Here is a 24,638-nt window from a genome sequence, read left to right on the forward strand (position 1 = left end):
AAAAGATCCTGTATATTTAAATCCCTGGGCTTTGCATTTGATTTGTTCAATGCTTTCTTAATGGAACTAAAGGGTATTTTAGCTGTGGCCTTTATGATGCCCTGTTGTGGCTGAACTACATCAGAATGAGAGACACAGTTCTGACAGCAGGACAGGAGATTTGCTTTCTGCTATGTACTATCAGGATGTAAATCACATGCCATTCTCCTCCTAACACAAGGTTTAGTTGAGTGAAATTCTGTGGCTAGAGAGAAATCAAGTCAGGCTGGATTTCTGATAGCCTTGTCACCTAAGCTGCTGCTTCTGTGGTTTAACTGCTGAGTGCAGTACCTTTGTGCATGTGACTAGCTGGGTCATGGAAGTCACATGCCTTATTCATGAATGGGATAATACAGAATTGTTACCAACTGACAGAAGGGATGATGTTGGACACCTGGTCCAACCCAGCTGTTCAAAGCAGAGTCAACTAAAGCAGATTGCCCAGGACAACTGGAAGAGTCTGGCTCCACCTTCTTTACTCCTCCTGGCTGATACATAAGAAAATTGATAAGATCCACCCTAAGCCTTCTCCAGGCTAAGCAACTCCAGCTCACTCAGCTGCTCCCTGTATGACAGATGTTCCAGTCCATAATAAACTTCATGGCTCATCAGTGGAATTGCTCCAGTCTTTATCTTTCTCATACTGGGAAGCCTGGAGTACCACCCAGAACTCCAGATGTGGCCATGGAAAGGTCACTTCCTTAAACCCACTCTCAAGAGACTTCCTAAATAAATCCTAAAAGCAACCTTTGCAAAACTTATCATCACCTTTGTTCTAATTTGTGGGATGCATTTGGTGTGTTATTTATGCAGATGTAGTGAAAATTCAGCATTTCTGATTCTTCTCTTCTTGTATGGTTTCCCAGACAAACATTCCCAACAGTTTCTTACCTATTTTGAACAGCTGTACATTTTTGTTGGCTTTGTGACTAAGCTTCTGATGCTTGCATGCTTCTGCTCAACTTGGTTAGTTAGCCTCTGTCAATGAGTGTCTGAAGTAAGCAAGGGTTAATGAAAAAAGTTTTGCAGGATTCTGAATATTTACTTCATGCTTAGGAAAGCAATTTTTAGAACAATAGGTGGTTTGGTTGATTTATCTCCTGGGAAATACACTGTTGCTTTTCATGGACTAGCAGAAAACTTGTGTCATGCAATTCCTCTTTCTTGGTAAAAGGAAAAATCAGGAAGTGAGTCTGAGGTAGTTGTCCATTTGGGGATGCTTCTAGTACTTAGTGTGCTTTATGGTATTTAGAAGTCAGAAATTATGTAGTCGGATTTGAACCAACAAAATAAGTGTTTCACGTACATAAGGAGTAACATTTATAAAAATTGCTGAAGGTTGTGAAAAGCACATAAAAGTTTAAGGAGCATTTTAGGGCCTCAGCTTTAAAAGTTCACATCTCAAACAGTGTATTTCTTCATTTTCAAAAGTTGTAACTGTGCATATGTAACAAATTTTTTTGTCACTAGGAATGGGTAAAAATCCTTGTGAAATGGTTCTGCTTCTAGGTATGTTATTGGAATTGGTTGATATGGTCTCAAAGAATGATTAAATAACTTGATTCCATTAGAAATATCATAAGGAAAACACAAAATTCATTTGGGGTAAGTGGGCATTTGGTTGTTGAACCACATTGTGAAAGTGTTCATAACTGCTACAGAAAAAGCAAAACCCTTTTCTGCTATAGCCTTGCACAGAGAGTTGCTTTATGAAACAACTTCCTTCTCATCCATTTTTATTGTATTTTTATCTGAATTTACTTAAATTTTTCCCCCACCCCTTGAAAATAAGTGTTAATTTCCAATGGAGCTGGAGTTCAGAAGTAGTGGTGTGTGCTTCCTTCTGCTGATGTGGTGCTACGTTTCCTGTTGATCTCTTACTTTATTTTTTTTTTCATGGAAACTCTTCTTTTTTTGTCCCAGTATTTTTCTCAGTGGAAAAAGGAAAAGGACCTGAGGTTCAGAAATTTGCCGTGAGAAGTGCTGGATAGCCTCTAAGATGCATAACCCCTGTGTTTGTCATCACTACAGTGCTGCATATGATGCCGTCCTTGACAGAAACGTGGCCATTAAGAAGCTCAGCAGACCGTTTCAGAACCAAACTCATGCCAAGAGAGCTTACAGGGAGCTGGTCCTCATGAAGTGTGTGAATCATAAAAATGTAAGTGTTCAGCAGGAGAAATGGTATGTGCATTGCTGTGTTAGAAGGGAAGTTGTTTTGGTGGGTTCCTTTTTTAAATGGAAGAAATTAAAGTAAATTATGCTCAAGGGCTGCACACTGTCTGGTGCTACATGCCCACAGGAGAGACTGAGGGTATTCCATGTACTTATTTAAAGGCTCTGCCAAACTGGGATTGTTCTAGACTTTCTTGCTTCTTGCACCGTCTATTCTATATCATTTAGTATCCATAATGAATGAAAATATTCCAGGAGTGTTATTCCAGGGCTGTATATTAATTTTAACCATTATCTGTTAGAACTATCTGCCTGAGACTGTATCAACTGCTTTTTTGTAGTGAAATTTGTAGGATTGCCACACTGCATTGTAAAGGGATGTCCCAGGGATTTCATCTTCCTCCACCTCCTGGATTTCCTGCTGCCATATCTATGTGCCCTTTCCTTTTCATTAGGAGAGAATTTTTCAGTTTGCAGCGTTTACTTGTCCCTTGGATCTTGCAATGACTCTTACTTCTTATGCAAAGCATAAATGAACTTAAAACAATGTGATGCAAGGGGAGATTTTACACTTGTTCTCAATCACATGTTCACATGGAAAGAGGAACAACTGACCATAAAATGGCAAATTGCAGGACTTGACAGTACAGTGCCTCTGCCTCACTTCTGGGAAGGGATTTATCCTTACATTCCCACTGTGTTGATCAGGACTGTTCCTGTCTCTTCCCTGTTGACTTGATAGACGCTACCCTCAACCAGCCCAATGCATGAGGATTTGAAAATGCAGGGATGAGCAGAAGTTTTTTAATGGTCTGGAAGGAGCAGAGGGGCAACAGGAGTGTAATTAATTTTAAATACATAATTTTAAACATGGTGCATGACAGCTGCTAACAGCACCACATGGGTTGGGTCAGAGCTTTAATCTGTCTGCACAGAGAAGTGCAAAGGAAGGAGAGGATTGTAAATGTACATGTGCAGAGGGAAGATTCAGTCAGAATATGTAAAGAGAAAGAATGTTGAACAATTTCTGCTAGAAAACCTAAAGAGGCAATGGAGGTGGGAAGGGAGACATTCAGATGTTGCCTTCATGGCAGCAGCGCTGGTGTCCTCTACCTCTGTTACCTGCACAGAGGGAAAACAGGGGAAGTCCAGATCTGTGGGGTCGTGTTGTTTCCTCTCTTCTTTTTCACACATTCTTACCAGTGTCTTTCAGCAGCCCAGCCTGTTTAAAATAAACCAAATGAAACTGCTAACCAAGCAAGAGAAAGGAGAAAAGGAGTTGAAGTATGCAAAATGTCTTTGCTCAGGGGGATCTCTGGTTCAAAGTGCTTCTATTGAAAAGTTGTACCTCTCATGATGGAATTTGTATCAGCCAGTGTGTGCATGTGTGTGCCCTCAAAGAAATTGAGGCCATGTCAGAGAGAAGGACTACTGTTTGATAAGATGGTCCTTGGTTATTTGTCCCCTCAAATTAGCCTTCTTCATAAATAAGAAAATTCTAGCTGTAGCACAATGACTGCTATGCTAGATTGAACTGAAGTTGGTCTTTGAACCTGCAACTTCAAAATCGAGAGGAGTGTCTCACCCTTAGCACTTTGTTTTGTCATTGGTTATCTTTCTTTCAGATGATTTCAAGTGCACCTAAAAGAAATCTGAGAGATCTGTGGTATTTTATTTTGAATGCTGCTGATTTTTTACTGATCCATAAAGTGACAAGTGTTAATATAAACAGATAGTGAAAAAACAGTTTATTCTTTAACACAGTTCAAAGCAGGTTCAACTGATTATGTATATCACTTATTTTTTTTCTTTTGTCTTACTTTGCTTTTCAGATTATAAGTTTATTAAATGTCTTCACACCACAGAAATCTCTGGAGGAGTTCCAGGATGTGTAAGTAACAGGGGCAGTAATTAAACTAAAGCTTTAGGGATGTGTGGGGCATTATGGTGTACCTTGTTTGCAATAACTCAGCAAAATACAAAGGTTGTAGCCATCTCTAAAAAAAGATAGTGTGAGTCTAGTGGGTAGAAAAATATTCTGAATTCCCATATTGAGAGCTCTTTTGATAATTTAAGGTGAAAACCACCAGTTTCATATTTGTTGTTGTGTAATGTTATTTGCCTGGGGAAATAGGGGTTGGTGTAGAAGAAAATCAACACCTCTGTTGGAACCTTGCCCTGCTGGATAACCACTTCTATGCCCAGTATGAGCCTGCTGAGAGTGAAATTTTAAGTATTCTCTGTTTTATATTGTTGCTCTCCTTTTATCTTCCTGTCTTTCCCATATTCTGTGTACATTGCATGGAAATACGTTTCTATCTATATTCTATCTATATTCTATCTATAGTCTGATGCCAGGAGTAAACAATTAATTGTAAATGAGAATTTTGTGAAGTCATGCAAGCTGAGGAGGATTTTTGAAGGCATTCTGCATGGGGATGCATATTTTACCCTCTCAGACACCTCTGTTTCTCTCAGATTACTATGTGTACTGTGGAAGCCATCCTTGCTATGATCAAAGGCTGAGCAGTTACATCATCTGGTGCTTGTGGGTCTTTTGGGTTCAGTGCCTTTCTGTGTGGTGCTGCCTGATTGTCCACATAGGGTACAGTCTCTGTCATGGGGAATGCACCAAGAAAGGGCAAATAATCCACTGGTTTCCCTGGTATGCTGAAAGAGTGGTGTCTCAGCAGTGAGATACAAACACCACCATGGTGCTGTGGTTAGTGGGCCCAGTCTCCAGCTGGGTTACTCCCAGTCATCAGAAATAAAGTGAGTTTTAAAGCAAGAAAAGGCATTGTTTCTTATTTGAGATGATGCTGTGATTTGCCTCCAACACAAAAAACTAACCCTGTGGCTTTGCTTTTCCATTCAGCTACCTGGTAATGGAATTAATGGATGCCAACCTGTGCCAGGTCATTCAGATGGAGCTGGACCATGAGCGAATGTCTTACCTTCTGTACCAAATGCTCTGTGGAATCAAGCATCTTCACTCTGCAGGGATTATTCACAGGGTAAGGGGCCTTTGGCTTAAAACTTAAGGCAGCATATGAGATGATCATGAAGACTTTAAATGCCATTTGGCTCTCTTGTGTACTAGGGATCAAAGCCCTGTGTCCCAGTGCAATGAATAAAAGACATAAAAGCCACAGTCAGAGGTTAGGGGATATGGAACTGGCATTTGTCATCATTTACATGTGCTGAAGCAGATGAAAAGACTGCTGAGTCTATATTAAATGCATCCTCTCATTTTACATTTTACACGTCAGTGCTGTGCCTGGTGAGAATGTGATACCTGGCAGTGCACGTGTGATAGTCGAGAGCAGGGGGGGATCAGGTCATGTCACTGTGAGCAGGAGGGAATTCTCAATTGATTGAAAAGACTGGCTTAACTTCTTTATTGAAAAGGGCTTTCACTAATTTGGGATTTCCACATTAAAAAAAAAATAGTTTCCCTAAAGAAAAGAAAGGCTGATAAAATGGATTGCAAAGTGGAAGTTCTTCCACAAAGTTCTCCTTTCTTGACATGTCATGTGTTTAGCAGAGGGTTGTAGATTTGGCTGCCAGATAGTCATCCAGCAAAGGATGAGTTGAATTATTATAAATGAAGCATTAAGGTATCTCTTCAGGTGCAGTTGGAATGTCTCTATCAGGTTCACAGCATTAAGAGAAAATAATCTAATCAAAACAGCACTCGGATACTAATCCTAGTAAATGCAATTAATTTACTTCCAGTAGCTCCTGTTATCCAGGTAAAGCCCAGTATGCTGAGGTAGAATAACTTCCAGAACAGTTTGCTACAGAAACAACAGCAAGGATTTGCGTTATATTTACAAGTATTTCTGATAGCAACTGGGTTGGAAGAGGGAAAGAGTATTTGAAGGGTGACCTAAAGCATCTCCTGGAATCATAGCTGTGCCTGGCTTTATAAAGGACAGTCACATGGGTGTTTTTCACTGTCTTTTGCAGGATTTAAAACCAAGTAACATTGTAGTAAAATCTGACTGCACGTTGAAGATTCTGGATTTTGGACTGGCCAGGACTGCAGGCACTAGCTTCATGATGACCCCCTATGTGGTGACACGTTACTACAGAGCACCGGAGGTCATCCTGGGAATGGGCTACAAGGAGAACGGTAGGGCTGCAGTGCCACTGCACCAGGGCCCCTCAGGGGCAAGCTCTGCTTCACCACGGTGAGGGAGACCCAAAGGAGGGACAGGAAATGTAGTGGGAAATGGTGGGGAATGACACCTGGAGTTAGAGCAGTTCCTCACTGCTGTGAACTGCAGCTGCAGAATGTATTTGGGATGCACTGCTGGTGAATTTATCAGTGTGGGATGACAGAGTAACAGGGAACTTATTCTTAGTTATGTTTGAAGTTACAACTACAGTCAACTCATTTTGACCAGAGCTTGCATCTTTGCCTTCTGTGGCTGTGAAATAACGTGGGAACCACTGGAATTGCTGAACGAGTCATGTGTTCTAAATTTGAGTCTGGATCTCTGAATTGTTTGAAGAAACAAGAAGTACAAGCTGAAATAGAAAATCCTAGCCCTTCCAGCATTTCTCTAAATCCAGAGCTCGATCTGAATTTCAGGAATTAATTCCTTCTTCATGATAAATTTAACAAAGTCCCAGGTTTTGCTGACAGGTTTCATTTTGTCAAGATCTTGGTATAAATTTTGCACTTTGAGTTTGTTTTTTTTAGATGACAAGTAGAATTGCAGAGAAGGGGAAAAAGCTGAAACTAAAAAAAAATTAAACAAAAGATATAATTTATATGTAATCTCCATAGAAGTAAATAGGATATTTCTCTGAATAGTCTGAGAGAGATCTTGGTCCTTGGAAATATTGTGAAAAGCAGGTGGGGGTGCTTGCTATAGAGAAGCTGACAAGGAAAAACTCAAATTTTGCAGAAGATGAAGGGAAAACTTTTGAAGATGTTCTCATTTTGTAACAAAACTGAGAATTGCATCTGAGTGCCAGGTAGACCAGGCAGGAAATGAGAGAATAGCTAGGGCTCAGATTTTGCTGTCAAAGGTATAATTTGTCTGTTTGAGGAGACTTTTTGATGGCAAATACAGCAAATGTGACAAGACCAGGAATTTATTAAAAGTGCCCTGCTTAATTTATGTTGAGGAGGGTAGCTAACCTGCAGGAGAACTTTTACTGACAGCCACTTTACAGCATCCTGTAAAGAGCAATGAAACTGATTTTGGGAGCCAATTCCATGGCTTCAGCACTACTGAAAACATAATCACACAACCTCTTCCAAAATTAGCAAGTCCCTGTATGGATAATTTGTAATGTTTATGAGTTTAAGTATAAATTTTAATACAAAAGTCTAAAAAGTAGAGAAATTATTATTATTATTATTATTATTATTATTATTATTATTATTATTATTATTGTTATTGTTATTGTTATTATTATTGTTATTATTATTGTTATTATTATTGTTATTATTATTGTTATTATTATTATGCAGATGCTTAGCTTAGAGAATAATTTCTGAAAGTAAAGGAATTATATTCTTTAAAGTATTTTGTTTGAAATTTTTGCTAAGTGCCATTAGAAATTTGAGCTAGCACTCTTCAGGCAGTTCTTTAGTCAGTATCCAGAGATCTTCTGTTGTCAAATGAATTCTTTTGTTGTTCTTTTCCCCCTCCAGACATTTAGTAGATGATTAGGATTATTGTTTCTGTTATTGTCCATGAAAGGACAGAGAGAGCCTTTGCTTTTCACGTGATTAAAGCTGCACCAAGAAGAAGTTAGACACACTTTTGTGACACAGCTGGGAAAGTTCTAATGTTTGCCACATCCAAGGGCCCTGATCAAACGCCCATTGAGGTTAACACAGAGACTTCCTTTGACTTCCCTGGGCAATCAGTTTGGCTTAAGATGAATGATCTTGTCTTACTTGGACAAAGCCAAAATAAAGAGAGGAAGAAAACAAAACGTTTGAAAATGAAGCTCATCTGTCAGAGGAACTGCTTTGCTTGGAGGCTCTGACCCAGCTCCCAAGGAAGTCAACAGAAAGGGATGATCTTTGCTTCCCTGCTCTGGCCTATGCTGCCACATTACTGAAGCTCCCCAACTTTTTTCCCCTCTATGTACACTGCCTGTATAAGGACTGTTCACTGCTTTCATTTTCTTTCTGCACTTGGTTGGCTAAAGATGCATAATTATCACCAGTTTGCTGCACTTCTATGGAAGGCCCTAAAACTGTCTCTAGGAAGAAATCTCTGCCTCTGCCTCTGGCATGCTTCTGCTGTCCCATGCCCCTGATACCTGTACCCTCCTTTTCCCAAATGGAACATTTCACCTTTATTTTGTTTCACCAAGAAATGAGTTGTTTGTTTGTTTCTTTGGTTTGTTTTGGATTGCTTTTGAAGATTAAGAAAGGGGAAGAAAAAGAGGAGAAAAATTGGTTTTGTAGGTCAAACATAACCAGAAAATGAGGATTTCAGGCTCAGAAACAGCATAGTCTTTTAAAGCATTTCAAAGCAGTTTTTACCTTTTCACATGGAAGACAGGTTTTGTTTGTTTTATTTTTTTTTCTGTGAATACTGTGTCGCTATCTATCCAGCACTTCTGCTTTAAAGACTTAAAGAGTAAAAAACCCCTATCCAAGTCAAGCATATAAGGTAACTGTATATTTAATCTAAAAGCTGAAGGCAGGATTAGGAATAGGAAATGCTCTTAGTCTTGTTGATATTTGTCCTTTGGAGCTTTTGTTACAGCTTTTATTTTGAGTGCCTACACAGTACAAAACAGAGTCCACTCAGGTCATGCTCTGTGATAGGTACCTATAGATAGGATATAGGTATAGATCCTGAAAGAGGAGATTTAAATAACCTTTAAGGGTGGTATTTTTCCACATGGCCTTTACCTGTGTGAGCAGTTCCATTTGGAACCTCTTGTCAGCAGCTGCAGAGAGACTCAGTGCTGAAGAACAAAGCCTAGGAGCTCTGCAAGTAGGATTTATTCAATTATCATTATCTGGTTGCTTTGGTTTTTTCCTTAAAAAAAAAAAAAAAGGAGTGGTTTTTAGCCATAAATTCATTCATAAATGCCATGGGTCTGTGCAGTTGTTACTTGATCTTTACTTGCTAGCTCTGGACCTTTACCCAAAATGTTGTTTTTAAACTTTTTCCACTGTTGTTACTAACTGCTGTTGAGCTGACTGACACAGCTTTTGTTTGTTTAGTTACTTATTTTAGCTTTTGGTAAGACATGAAAAGGAAACCCAACAAAACCACAAAACAAACTGTACTGTGCTGATCAACCTTTTTCCCCTCCTTTAGGAGTGAAATGTTGTAGTTAACTTTGCTTTTTTTTCCCTCCTTCTTCACTTCCCTGTCTCTGCTGTTCTAGTGGATATATGGTCTGTGGGATGCATTATGGGAGAAATGGTTCGCCACAAAATCCTCTTTCCAGGAAGGGACTGTATCCTTGTGCCATTTGCTGCAGCTTCACCTATTATTTGTTTCTCTCCTCCACCCCATCCCTCTTACCATAAAATGACTATACCAGGACTGTAAAGATAGAAGCAGAAAGTTGAATCTCAGAGGTATGGCTAAATAAAAATAGCACACTACTGATATGCACAAAATTGAAAATGAAAAACAGATGCGCAGAATTATTTCAGTCAATTAAATTGCTCTAAAACCTGTAATCATTCCATTTTATATACTATTTATGTCATGTCAATAAGCAATATAGAAAACAAGCATTATGATGGCAAATTGGACAGCTTTATTTACTATTCTTAAAAGGAAAAATAAGAAAAAAAAGAAAAAAAGTCCTAATTTGGCCCATCTCATTCCTGTAAATCTGTTTTTCTGCTTTTATATTTTGGAAATATTGACTTCATAACATTTGTGGTGACATCATAATCTTTTGCTTGCTAATGCATCATGGTTTTGGATTCATCTCAATGCTGTATGGGCTCAGTATTGAGTCAATACAACATTTTTATTTTTATTTAAAACAAAATGAAGAATTTGACTCACTCAGTTTAAGGCAACCATTTTTCTGCTGTGGTGTCCAAATTGGCCTGAAATCAGATTCTCTTGATTTAAAAATGAACTTCCCTTTACTTGCATGAGGTCTGTGTTGTCAACTAAACTTTATTTCCCTCCTATCTTGTTCTTCTTGTCTTGGGTGATATTATTTTTACCCCTTCCAAGGTGGTGAAAGCAATATTAGAAAATGAAAACAAAAGAGGAGGTGTGTACTCAGCCTCCTGTTTATCACAGGCTAAACCTGCCCGTGCTGGCTTGGAAATGTACGTGTGTTTTGCCCATCAGAATAAAATGAGGCAACACAACATCTCTTCACTCTTGGAAACAAAAAGGCATCTTATTTTCAGCTAGTTGGCAGAAAGGCACCACGAAAACCTGGCATCAGCAGCCACTGGCAGTTGGTGTGAAGAAAACCCAGCTTTCACAGACATGGAGCCGTGGAAGCAATTATTTTTTTGCTGACTTTTGAGTAATTCCTGTCATGTTTGTCAAAGCTGGGTGCTGCCTGTCCTGTTTTCCCAGCTCTGTCAGCTTCCTCTGAAAGCTGAGCTGTGCTTGGTGGCCCAGTGAAGATGCAGTTCTGCTTCACTGGCAGGGAGATGGAGGGACAGCAGGGACCTTCTGCTTGCTCAGGGGGTGACAGCAGCACTTTACTGCTCCCAGTCTTAGAGGAAGAGGGGCTGGAAAGTTATTGGATGCAAAACAGATGCAGAGAGGCTAAAATGGTGATTTTCTTTATCAGTAGGTAGCTTTGAGATGCTTAAAGGTGCTGAGCTGTCCCTGCAGCATGAGGAGCAGGCTGCACACCCAGCTCCAGCTGTAACCTCAAAGTGCAGAGCAGCTCCCACCACCCCCAAGATCTGTAATTCAGTGTGATGGTTGTGCTGTGTTTCAGTGGTAACACCACCTCAGAAACACCATCATACCTCCAAACAATGCACTCTTCTCCTCTTAAAAACAAACAAAAAACCCCAAAAAAACACCAAAAAAAAAAAAAAAACCCAAAAGAAAAAACCAACAAATATCGAAGAAAAACCAAACTATCTATAATACACTTGAGGTTCAGCTGTAAATACTGAGGATATTTCCATTTAATCTTTTCTGAGTGAAGTCTGAGATGTTAGTTGATAAGAGCTAGAATTCATGCAAAGAATGGTTTCAGGATAAAAGCGTAGAAGTGTGGTTAATGGGTTGCTCTCCTTTTTCAACAACAAATTAGGAGATATGTTCTTTTGCCCCTGTCTAGAAAAAATGTTAATGCTATATAAATCAAACAATGTAGCTTTTAAAAAAATCATTCAAACATGAGAATGACTTTGTTTCTGTCTGGCTGTGGAAACAGTCTCTTATGACAGTGTTGTATTCAGGGATAACAGTAAAATAATCTTAAAATTTCTTTTAACATTTCAGCATCAGTTGAAAATAACAACTGAATTTTTGAAAAAATGCAGCAAACATTGTGTAAATTGTGAGATAGTCCTACTTTTTAAATCATTGGAAATCCTGTATCCTGCAATAGAATTTGGGCCAGGTCACAATTACTACTATGCTTTAAAGGTGGGTTTATTCAGGTGAGCGGGAAGTTTAAAAAAAAAAAAAAAGAGGAAGAAAAAAACCAATTTGTACATTCATTTCCAAGTCAGTACTCATTCGTTAACCAGTTTGATCCCATGAATGAGTTGTCAGTGTTGGAAGGACTGGTTTGTGTATGGATCCATATGATTTCCCACCCCTCCATGGCTGTTGATGAGCAGATCTAGTTTCCCTCCCTCCCAGGTGCAGGAAGAGCTGGAGAAGCATTTGTGCAGCTGCAGGTAAACTTCACAGAAGCACATTACATACTTCCCTTGGGCTACTTAAGGCTTTCCAGCAGAGAATTCTCTAGCTGGAAGAGGCAAGTCTGTATAGAAATCAAAAATACCAGTTCTTTTTAATCATTCAGAAGACAGTCTCCTGTGTGCACTTGCTATCAATACGAGCTTACTCATTTCTAGTCTGGAGTAGGAACATTTGTGTATGGCACAGTATACATCTAAGAAAAAAATCACAGCTGCTGCCATGTTTCATGGAAAGAAAATATTTTAAAATTTAATCTCACCTAAATCGTCCCACTGAGTTACCACGGCACTCAGGTGCTGCTGACTTGAAATGAAATTTCATTTTTAAAGTCTTTGTGGACATTAGAACATGGAGGGGATTAATTTCAGATCTCTCATCTACATAAACAAGAAAGTCTCTCTTAAGCTGCTGTGACAAAGCTCGAATCTGGGTAGACTGCAGCTGGTTTTCAGACAAGTAAGAACAGCCTCCAGTGTCCTGGAGAGCACTGGGCAGAAATTGCCTGGCAGGTACCCTCATTCCTTGTTTTTCAGCTAGGGCAGACATTTCAAAATACTGTCAGGGAAACTTCCTTGTCAGATATCAGACCCTCTTGAGAAGAAATCCACCTTTCAATCCATTTCCAGATGGATTTTCAGACCAAAATATTCCTGGCAAGTTCCAGTAAGCTTTTGTAGTCCACTTCTGAGTTTCTTGCTCAGTGTTTCTTTGATGCCTATTCCATTTCTGTTAAATTGGAAAGAATGCGAGCAGCTAAAAAGTGCCTGAATTCTTGGATGCCATTGGAAATATGTTAGAAAACCCCAGGGCTTTCCCAAAAGCTGGTTCAGCTCTAGGCAATAACATCTTCAAAATCTCATAAGATTTCAATTTAAGGATTGGAAATGTGTTTCTGGTTTTTTATTTGAAGAGAAGGGAAAACTTAAAATAAATGCTTTCAGGTGAGACAGTTTTATTAAGATCTGAGCTGCCAGGTTCCACAGTGATGTCCTACAGGCACACATGACTTAGTGGGGAAATGAAGTGATCAGAGCATTTATTTTCAGTACTGAAAAGGAGGCATTTAGAGGATGGTACTATAGCAATTTCACTTGTGAGTCCTTCAGCAGATCAAAGGAACACAGTGATTTAGCCATAGAAATATATAGTGATAATAGCCAAATGTCCTGAATTTGGCTAGGCCTGAATTTCCACTGTAAATATGAAGAACAGATTTCCTACTTCAAGTAGCTTAGAGTCTTAGAAAGTCAAAAGAGAAAATACCATTAAAGTAGGAAGAGAGAAAAATTCCAACTTTCTTCTATGTAATTATGAACATCCAAGAGGAATTGTGAAGAGATTTCAACATTAACAGATAGAGTTAATGTTTTCTGTGGCCATATTTTCAAAAATTCCATTGCCCACCAGCTGTCTTTGAGAGTGCTGGGATTAAGAAATGCTCTCTGACATCTGACAGAAAGTGTTCTATTGCCTTAGAAAAAGAGTTTTCATCAAGAAAGTCTTTCAGGAAAATGTGGTGCCTTTCCACCACTCATAATCAGAATTTATCTTTGTGTTTGATCTGCATTGATTAATAGGTGTAATTTTAGTGTTTTGAGGGCATTTTTGGGTGTTTCTTAAACTACAGTATAATAAAAACTTCTGCATTTTTGTTAAGCGCAGTCTGTTGCTTTACTTGTTCCGGGTGGTATTTTCTTAAAGCTTGTTTGGTCTTAAAATCAAAACCAGCAACTAACATCAGGATTATTTAAAAGACACTGTTAAGAGTGACTGGCCTGGCTTTCCAGGTGGGATCAGCTGGTTCATGTTAGCCTGCTGCTTAAGTGTGTGCTAGCTGTGATGGCGTTGATAGATAAGTTTGGATTTTGTTGGCCTGAATTATTCTTCCCTGGGTATTTGGTTTTGTACTCAGGATTTGTCTTAAAGTTTGCTCATATGAGGTGAGGCCTGTTTCAAAGAGGTCTCAGGATAGACGTGAGGATGATTTGGCTGTTGCCATTTTTCTCATTTTTTTAAATTTCAGATATGCGTACTCCTACAAATTAGAGTGTAATTTGCACTTAGCATGAAAGCCCCATGCTGTCTGTCATCTGAGTGGCTCTTGGACTGGTTCCCAGGTGCCACAGTGAAGATGATCCACTGCTTGTTTCCCATCACTCACCTTAAAGGTTTTCAGGATGTACTGCTGCCTTGAATGAATTTCAACCAAGGCAAGTTTTAATTGAGTTTTCTGACACTTGTGAGAATTGGATGGTCTCGAGTGTTTGGGGTTTTATTTCTGCGGCATTAGTCAGTTTTTTCTTGATGGCAGCTGTGCTAAATTGAGCTGAGACATACTGGAACAGTTGAGCAGAGAATTTAGAACATGTGGACAAAACATTACTGAAGTGCCGTTTGTCAAGAGCGTGCAGGTATTTGGACAGGACCAAAATAAAGAACTGGAACACCTTCAAAATCACAGGAAGCTGAGTTAGGGGAGGTTTAGGTTGGATATCAGGAAAAGGTTTTCACCTAGAGGATGACTGGGCACTAACACAGGGCAGTGGTCACAGCACCAACCCAACAGAGATGGAGGAGTGTTTGGACAAAGCTCTCAGGCACAGGGGGTGACTCCTGAGGTGTGCTGAGCAGGGCCAGGAGTTGGACTGGATGATCCTGATGGGTCCCTTCCAGCTCAGCATATTCTGTGATTCCTGTTCCAGATATGAAAACTTACAAATTATCTGCTAATCTATTTGTATTGTAGCAAGAGAGACTACCTGTGGGTTTCCTGCTGGAAGAGGTAACACAAGAGTACTTGAATAGTCTTTGAGACCTGAGAAGAGATACTTCTAAATCAAAATATAAAAGAAGCTAAAAGAGGACCTGAAGCTAGGAAATGCAGGATCTCCAAAACAGATTTTCAATTTTCAATGCTATGGTCTGTTAGACACAGGGTAGTGTGTTTACATTCCTTGGCAGGAATATCTGTAGGTCTCTCTTACTGTGATGGTTTGCTTGTTTGTTTGTTTTTTATATAGATATATCCAAAAGAAAATGAGAGAAGGGGAAGGGTGTGAGTCATCCCTTGTGTCTCCACTTATTCTTGAGCTTTCTGCTCAGGATTCCCATGGCTTTTTCAGTCATTTTTTAACAGGCATTTTTTAGCACTTTTTTGGCACTGCAGCCAAGGAGGCAGGAGCCTTCTCCACTTCAGGCTTCCCACTGGGTCACTGAAAGTTTGAAAAAAGACAGAAATTCATAGGTTAGTTTGAAGCCTCACCCTTGTAAAATGGTGACAATTTCCCTTCCATATAGCATCTGTCAGAAGAGCACCTGTATTCCATGGTGTTTGGCAAGAAGAAAATTAGAAGTCACTAAGGCAATTATTAAAACACTTAGGAATCTTATTGCTGTTATTGAGAAATATTAAGGTTTTCATAACATCATGTGGAAAGTGGTGTTTCAAATTAGAAAGGAAAAACTTTCTCAGGAAATCCTAATGGATGAGCTGATACTGTGCTGAGCGAGCCCTTGTTAAAACATGTTGGAATTCAAGCATATAACAAATACAAGCACAAAGGGGAGGGGTTTGGTATCTCAGCAAGTTCTCAGCAAGGAGATTGGAATGTCAGAAAACTGGGAGTTTGCCATGACTTAGCCAGAATTGATAAGGGTTTGGTGGTTTGGGGAGGGTTTTAATCCTTTTTAAGAGTTTGAGCCATCTCCACAATGGTCATTGGGAGTGCCACACATCCCAGACTTTCCTTGGCTTTGGCAGGTCTGGAGTCTTTATAGCTGCAGTATCTGGAGCATGTGGAAAAAAAAGCATCTATGCCCCCGTATAACTGAAAACTACCCTGTATTTTTATAAACCATGCCCTTTTTTTATTGCATAGCAATAACAGAAAAACCTTTTTAAAAAAGGTACAGCATCCAATACAGGCTTATTGTTATTTTTCATGCTGAAAATTCAAGTAAGCGCCTAGAAATGGTTCTTCAGAGCAGACATCAGTACAGATCTGCAGGAGCACTCAAAGCAGAGATGGAGGTAAAGAAAGGTCTTGCCCAGCAAAGGTGTCTGTCCATTTTAGGAGAATTCAGAGAGAGAAGCTCGCTGTTATCACAGGCATACTCAGCTGCCTTCACTGGAGTTTGCACCTTAGCCATTGGCAAGCAGTGTTGTGGGCTAAGTGACCTACAGTTACACAAGTAAAATCAGGTGTCATTATTTGCTTCATTAATATGTTTATCATTATCGTCTTCAGTTAGTTGTGAGGAGGTGAACATCTCTTTTCAGCTGGCAGAGGGGAGATTCCAGCATCACTGAAACAGGAGCTGTTACAAATGTGAATGTTTGGTATTCTCACCCGTGCTCTGGGAAGAAAGTGTGAACCAGCCCATGAGGCTGGAAAAGGTAGCAAAGCTCATTCAGGTGTGCATGCATCTCTGGTCTCTGGAGTGTCCTGTGGCTTGCATTTAATGAAGTTCATTTAGAATGTCACCATTTTCATTGGATGACAGTCAGATCTTACTGAGTGCAAGACTGAAAAGCCACCTCAGTGGGAGTTTGGGCAAGGGCGGTTGCAGATTCTCCCTGTGGACTCCCTCTCACTGTTTTGTGAACTCCCAGAGAACCTGCAGTTTTGAAGGAGGAGAATGTATATTTATCAGGGAGGTTTCTATGAAAGGTTGGCTTGGGTCCTCTCCATATAGAAACATCTTTGGGTAGTGCTACAATTCCTGACCCTTCTGCATCTCTGCTGGAGGGAATTTGAAGTCTAGAAGGATGAGCAAGCACTCATTTGGATCAGGAAGTACCTGTTTGGTAGGGAATCAGAGCCAGGACGTGGCCCAGAGAAGAAGATTTTCTGTATGGTTAAAATATTTTTCTCCTTGTTCAGGAAGCCATGTGCATTTTTCTGGTGAGCGCTTGTTCTGGTGAGCTGGCTGTGCCAGGATGGCATTTGGTGTCCTTGGCAAGTTTACTCTTATTCGGAAGTGTGTGTACACATTTAAGAATGTATTCCACAGTGTGCAGTAATCTGGTTTGTAGAGCTTCTAAACACATTAAAAATCCCCTACTCCTGGTAATCCAGGACCTGGACATTCCAGTGGTGAGTGGGCTTCCCATCAAGGGCTACCTAAATCCCAACATTTCCACTTCAGAGAGTCTTGAACAGCTGGAGGTTAAATTCCTTAACACTGTTTCACATGATCTTAAAAGACATCAAGGCAAAGAGTTGCTAAACTGAAGCTTCACCTTGAATCATGAAGAGGTCTGTCACTAGAAGTTACCCTGCCCTTGATTAAAGCTTAGGGATGTTCCATGTGTTAATGCAGCATTGCCAGCATTTGTGATTACTCACATTTGAACAAAAAAAACTTTTACCAGGTGTAGATTTTCAGTGCTTTGGAGCTGAAGGCAGGTGTTTAGAGATTGAGGTGTGCTTGGTTTTTTTCTGATGCTTGTATAAGTGAAATTACTTGGACTGCAACATCTGGTTTGATGTTGGACTAAATGAAGCAGAGAATCAAGGCATAGATCTCAGTTCTGCAGTCCTTTTTGGAGCTTTGCACAAGTCTCAGTGCCCTGACTGGGTCTTCTGACAGCTGCTGCTGTATGTGCTAAAATTCTTAACCTCCAACTAACTACTTTTAACATGCAGCCAGATCCTGCTTCCACTTTGATTTATTTCTAATTGCCTCAGGAGGTGAAAAACAGGCAGCAGTCAAGAAGGACGTTGGTTATATTTAGGTATTTATCTTTGCTCCTTCTGGTTTGGAAATTTTCAAAGATCTTCCTTCCCAAAACCTCAGGCACAGAGGGAAATAATCATCTCTGATTTTACATGGTTTGCAGTTTAGTAAGGCACTAGTTCAACTTGTGTGTGTGCCCTCTGGAGCATAGCAGAGAGCAGTGATGTCAGGAGGCAGCCTCTGAAAAGAAAAAGGAATTAATAACAGACGAACAAACAACTGCTTGCTCTATCTTTTCCTGATATTTTGCATGCCATTTAGCGTGTGATGAAAGCAGCAATAATTTGCATCTCTAGGTCTGCTTATTGCTTCCAAACAAGTAGCCTTTTCTTTAGTTCTTTGTTTTTTGTTTATTGATTTATTTATTGTGTAGTGTTGAAGCTTTTCATATGCTAAATAGAGCAACAAGGGAACCTTAGACCCGGGCATGTTAAGATTTCCACAAATAGGGCATTTGCCTTCAAAGTCAAATGCACTTTAAACTGTTGCTGAATATGAAATTGTACGAGTTAATTTAACCAAGCAGCATGATGCTTTCATATTTTTTCCCCAGTTCCTGGCCCTGAGACACCAGTCTGTCCCTGTGCTTGCTTTCATGCCCTATGACTTATCATAGAGCAAGGACAGCAGAGGTAATGTGGTTACATGGACTCAGTATGGGGGAAAATGTCGCCTTAATCCTGTGCTGGATATAAGGAGTCTGAGTTTCATCTTGTGGTCCAGTGTAAATTGTGGTGAGCTTTGTTTGACCCAGCTGAACTGCTCTTCCCTGTAGGAGGTAAATAGGCCCCCAATTTTCTCTGAATTTCACTGCAGAAGGTGCAGCTTAGCACCTCTGTGTCTCAACTGGCCTATTTAGAAATCACCATTTCCTATCACGGCAAATAGAAATCTTATGAGATTCTCAAGATCCCTGTGATGGATTGCTGGCTTCACTGAGATTCGCTGGAAGTGAGCCAACAGGCCCTAAAGCAAGCATTGTTGGAGTTGAATGATTTCAAAAATTCTATTCATAACCCTGAATCAGCAGTGGATATGTCTTCATGAGGACCCAAGTTCCTTTTGTGGCTTCTGGCAGTTCAGCTTGTGAAAATATGCATGGATCTCTGGTAGCTGGAATGATAAAGGAATAGCAATTTGCATATCCTTATTGAATACAGAGACCAGCATTCATTTACAAGACAAAGCATCATAAACCTAGGTAATGAATACAAATGAAAACTTGAAAAAGACAAAATTAATTGGTAAATTTTAATTACAAAGTTTTATTATTACACAGTAGCCAGCCGCAGGTCTCAGTTGGGTTTCTGTATTTAATGGCATTGTCTTTCATCCTCACTGGGGTAAAGGAAACTGTTGGAGTTGATTTTTCTCAGTCCTGCTCTGTTGTCATGAAACTTGTGTGCTCAGGCAGAAAAGCAGCTGCTGAGAGCAAGAGGCAGCTCTGTGTCTGCAGGCTCTGTGCTATAGCATGATTGGATAAGTCTTCTCATTTGTTTGTTGTTCTGTTCCTGTTTTCTTGTTTACCTTCATTTCATTTTTGTTTTCAGTTGACATGTGGTCAGTAGGGTGCATCATGGGAGAAATGATTAAAGGTGCTGTGTTGTTTCCTGGCACTGATCGTATCCTTCCTAGCAGCCACTCTGGCCCCCGTAGGTACTTCCAACCCCTTCCCTTCCAGCCCCTTCCCACTAGACTAGTGCTGACACACCTCTGTTCTGTACCTAAAGAGCTGGCTTAAGTCCCACTGCAAAATCCCTGCAAGCCAAAATGCCACCAAACCATCACTGCCTCTCAGCAAAGGCCTTAGGTGAATGCCACAGTAAGTACAGCACGAGGAGATGGAAAACAGCATCCCACACAGCTCATCAGCATCATTTTCTGCAGCCAGTGACCACAGCTTCGTTGTCATGAATGTCTCTTTATTAATTTGGTGGTGTGTGTTTGGGAAGGGTGAGTTGCACAAGTGAGGGTTTTATAAAGGTGGTAGAAGGGGAGGCAAAAGTCGCTGCTGACCTCAGGGAGAGCTGTTAGAGGTTCTGTGTTTCACATGCATTTCTGCATCTCTGTGATACTCAGACATAAATAATAGAAATGCTTATTTGTTACAGACTCATAGAATTGCTTAATTGCTTTGTTTGGTTGCTCTTCAGGTGGTATTAAAGTAGAAAAGTAGGAAATGGTTTCAGTTTGGGCACAGCTTCTTCCCAAGACTAAAATCATCAGTTACTTGGTAGTAATTTAATGACTCAGAAGTCTGGGTGTTTCTTGGGAAACTGTTGTAATGGATTTGGGTCTGCCATCTTTTATTTAAGAACATGGAACTATTATGTGAAAGCAGAATATATTCTTGGCATCAACAGGAAGTGATTTACGGATAAACACACTAAATCAGTGTGGACAAGCAGACTAAGAATATATTTGTTTTCCTTAGAGACCATTCTACACTCAGGGCTGAGGCAGCCATATTTCTTATTTTATTCCATGCTTTATTGAAGCACTTTAGTATTTATCAGATTGTGGAACACTTCCTTGTGTATAACAATAACTGAGATCAGTACATGCTTGATCTAACTCCAATCTTTTACTGTCCATAGGATCATGAATATGAGAAATGGACATGGCTTGTGTATGAGTTTTCCTTCTATTTTAAATTCAGTACTTTGATGACAGAGGAGTTTCCAGGCATTATTAATTTTTATGTAATTTTCTTTGAGTAGGTGTGCATGTACACTTGTGTGTGTATATGCACACGCTTGCCAGCTCACTTCAGCACTTCTGACCTCATTTACATTTTAAAGGGTTCAATATTTTGATCAAAATGTGGGAAAAGTATCATCTGAAGAGCATTAAAGAAATGAATGTAGGTAATTATATCATTAATATTTTCACAGCGGTGCCTAGTAAGATTCTAACTTGTGTTTTGTCCAAGATGCTGGGTGAGCATGCCCATACTGAAATGAGCAGTGCACTTTCCTTGTGTCTTTGTATGATCTGGAGCCCATCTCCTGTACCTATGTGTAAGTAAACATTTCCCTTCTGTGTGTTAATGGGAATCATTAGCACCAGTTTGGGCTCCAGATCTGCTGTGCTTCTGTTTCCTATCAATGTGGAGTCAAACATTTAAGCACCCCTCAGTGATGTAATCATAACTGGCTTTATGTTCATAGACGTACATTTTATAAGCTAGCATTTAAAGATACTCCCAAATAAGTCCAAAAAGAATTGAATTTGTCTAAAATAGCACTTCAAAAACTGATTTCTTTGACACAGCTGCATGCTTGTTAAAAAGAACTTGCACAAAGCCTCTATAATTAAAGCATTGTGTGCCATCTATTATTGCAATAACTCCACAGAAATTGTCACTACCAGCTGCTGATTTCTTTGGGATTGGCCTGCAATTGAGTTCACGTTCTTCATTTTTATTTATGATACATTGCTAAACTTGCTCTGTGTTTTTTGTGCCTCTCTGCTTTTTTTCTGCTGTTCCATGGCCGCCAATTCCATGGACAGAGAACGATGCCATCGCTTTCTTTCAGGCTGCTCCTCAAAGCCACCTCTTCTCCAAATCCATCCCCCACGCCCCTTCCCTGCTGCTGAGCAGCCACGAGCAGGGTTTCAGCACTTCTGGCTCCCCTGCCCATCTGTGCAGCTGGAAACCAGTGGGGAAGCTGCAAGCTCCAACCCAGCCTGCTGAGATCCCTGACCTCATGCCATCCTCTGCCTTAAACCTGCACAGAAAATGCTTAGCATGCTGCAAAAAGATTATTTCTTCTGAGCAGTGATGGAGTTGGGCAGCTGGATAATTCCATCAGCAGGGACTCTAAGCCCTCAGAGCTCGAGGGCAGCATACTTAGGAACGTGTTTAAGTGCAGGAGCAAGAGTAATTAAACATCCGTTTCTTTAAAAGAGTTTCCTCTTTGACATAAAATGGGTTAAGCCTGGCAGTGTACCAGAATCTGCTATCAGCAATTTTTCTTAACAGGCAGTGTTTCATTCCACATCCACACTGTGTTTTGAAGAGTATTTAATACTAATTTGTGTCAATTTTTATGCATAAATAACCATGAAAAGCAGTTTTGAAGCTAAAAGATTGAATATTCATGAGAAATGCACTGTCAGTCATATATTTGACTGCAAAATTTTCTATTTGCCATTTTCTAGTGGTTAAGGAATGCAGGTCATTTGATGCTGTTACAGTTTACACAATTAAATAGTCCATTCAGCTAACTTTAAAAATTTCAGTAGCAAAATTCAGAAGCAGAAAAGCAGAAAATGTGTCTGAGTAAGTGCAGAGTGGAGTGCTTTGCTGGGCTGCTGCTTTGTCCCACTCCTGTAATCCATCTGAATTCACTGAAATCACCGGGGTGAAGCTGAGAACAGAACCCACCTCTATTCTCTTAGCTCCCAGTTGGGAAGAATGATTGGCTGTGTCCAAAATCCTCATGGTCTTTACTGATCCTCAAAATTTTACTATTTCTCCACCATTTTTGGTGTATGCATGTGATGCACTTAATTCGTGTGCTATAGCTTTTTCTTTTTTTTTCTTTTAATTTTGTTAATTTCATATGAGAACTCCATTTCAATGTTGGCAGCAGTATTTCTGCTTTCAAAAAGCAATCAGCATGAAGCTTGCACCTAATTATGCCTTGAGCAAGGACGTGGTGTTTTGTGTTGCCTCAGGAACAATGGGATAAGCTGGCTGTACCTGAGTCTGACTCTTGTTCCACATGTTCTCCTCAAGATTTTATGAGGGAGACTGTTAACCTTTTCTCATTGCTGCATGGATGGTCTGGAGGAGTGAAGGAGGTGCCTTAGTCCTCTGGTGAGCTGTGAAAATGTAGTTACACATTTTTTAGCCACTGCAGGCATTTTGGGCTGACAAGGATAAATGTGCTTTAAAATCCTGTACTTGGACAGGTTCAGGGAAACAATTATGTATTGAGTAGAGAGATGTGATGTCAGCTGCTCTTAGTATGTGTCTGCACGAGCTTATGCAGCCTTATTCTACCTTATTCTACAACTACAATCCTGCCATGCATGTTGTAGGGATGGAGGATAAGGGGATTGCTGGCTCTTGTGCTCTGTGGAAGTGTCCTTAAATACGTGCCAGCTCTGTTCTGCTCCCTGTCCCTGAGGGCAGCTTCCCACAGGGTCCTATTGTTCCAGACTCCTTAAACAGCTGGAAATTTGCTTTCCAAAAATTCGGGGTCCTGACTTTACTCTTCACCTGACCCATATTCCTCAGGGCTGCAAACTCCACCAGTGCAGGATGGCTGCAGCCCAGGCAGCCTTCAGTGGACTTTAGTGGTGTCTTGTCAGTGCTGGGTTATCAGCTGGGCTCAATGATCCTAAGGCTCTTTTCCAACCTAAACAGGTCTATGGCTGCATGAAATTTCTCGCTGAAGTTATTAGGTATCAGTCATATCAGAGCTCTTGAAATCTTCAGCCAGTGCCAGGTGCAGCAGCAGATGTGTTTGTAGAGGAAGTTCTCCAGCCATCAACAGATTTGATGAGCTTATACTTCGGCTGAGCTGCTGAAAAAATGCTGGGCAGAGCTTCAAAGCCATATTGTGGAATTCAGGAGATAAACAGGGCCTTTTTGAGCTCAGGAAGGACAGCTGAATTTCAGAAGATAACCAACATCATTAAAGATTCTCCTTCAGCTGAGAAGGAGTTGAGCTGAGACTCAGTGCTCAGAAAGTGAAGAACATGCCCAGTGTGAGATGAAGAAAATAGACAGAAATACGTGTAAGCCATCCATACTCTTGAAGGACCTCTTTTTTTAAATTCACACTTCTGTCCATTGCATTTCAACAAAAACAAAACTGTGTTTTTCAAGACTCATGTCCTGAAACACTAGTTTCACCTTTTGATAGATTCCTTCCAGGCATAGAGTTAATTTACTTACAAACTTCACATCAAATTGATCAGCATTGCTGGTGAAATGCAGAGCAGAAAAATTACTGTAGGTTCTGAAAATACTATTCAATATACATATTTTGCCTAATAACTTTGTCTAGTTTCCATAAACCAATGCTGCTGTATTGAGTCAGAATGACCTATAAAGTCCAGCAATATCTGTACACAAGTCATTATAGCAGAGGCCATAATATTTTTTAAAAAGATAGGTTTGTACTTTCTAGGATTAGTGGCAAAATTATTTTCTCAGGCATCAAAGATCTCAATAACTGCCCTAAAGCTTTCTGTGCTTTATGCAGAAGAGGCAGACACTGTTCTGAAAACATAAGAGAACAGGTTATTGGAAACTGTTCCAGCAAACCTTCTGAGAACTAATTTTTTGTACCTTTTCTTTGTCAGGAAATCTGAACTGATGGAAAATGGCATAGAGCCTGCAGAAATTTTGCACAGAAGTCTACTGTGGTCTTACCTGTTAAAACAAGTACAGATTTAAAAGTTACAACAGTAAGAGAAACAGCATTTTGTGATTTTCAGGGTATCAGTGGCAGTTAGAAATCATAAACTCCTTAGGAAAAGCAGCTTTGTGAATTTGCACAATAAATTAATTCTGCTTTAAATCCGAGATGAGAATTATACTCTATTTGAAAAGTAATTTTTTGGTGTGGTTTTTCTGTGAGCAAATTTTTATTGTGTGAGCAATAATGCTGAATGAGCAGTGGTTCCATGGAAACAGTGCTATTTGTGGATAAACCACGAAAAAATGAGTGCCCAGGCTGCAAAAATCCACTCCCAGCACTATTAAATGGATGAAAGATTATTCATTGCCTATTAATTATTTTCAATACAGCAATGTAACTCTTTTAGAAGTGTTTGTACCAAACACAAATTGTTTGAACT

General features: G+C 39.9%; 1 protein-coding gene across 4 annotated transcripts in view; it reads left to right on the forward strand.

Annotated features, from left to right (window-relative positions):
- The window catches only part of MAPK10 (mitogen-activated protein kinase 10), a 144,595-nt gene that overhangs the window by 90,990 nt on the left and 28,967 nt on the right, over nt 1-24,638 (forward strand). For all 4 annotated transcript variants that reach the window (XM_058025340.1, XM_058025342.1, XM_058025341.1 and 1 more), the window contains 5 exons: nt 2,071-2,200; nt 4,047-4,105; nt 5,090-5,228; nt 6,184-6,349; nt 9,592-9,663. In XM_058025340.1, the coding sequence (XP_057881323.1) occupies nt 2,071-2,200; nt 4,047-4,105; nt 5,090-5,228; nt 6,184-6,349; nt 9,592-9,663 (566 nt within the window). The remainder of the gene's footprint in view (nt 1-2,070; nt 2,201-4,046; nt 4,106-5,089; nt 5,229-6,183; nt 6,350-9,591; nt 9,664-24,638) is intronic.

This window comes from Melospiza georgiana, chromosome 5 (assembly GCF_028018845.1).
Source record: "Melospiza georgiana isolate bMelGeo1 chromosome 5, bMelGeo1.pri, whole genome shotgun sequence".
NCBI lineage: Eukaryota > Metazoa > Chordata > Aves > Passeriformes > Passerellidae > Melospiza > Melospiza georgiana.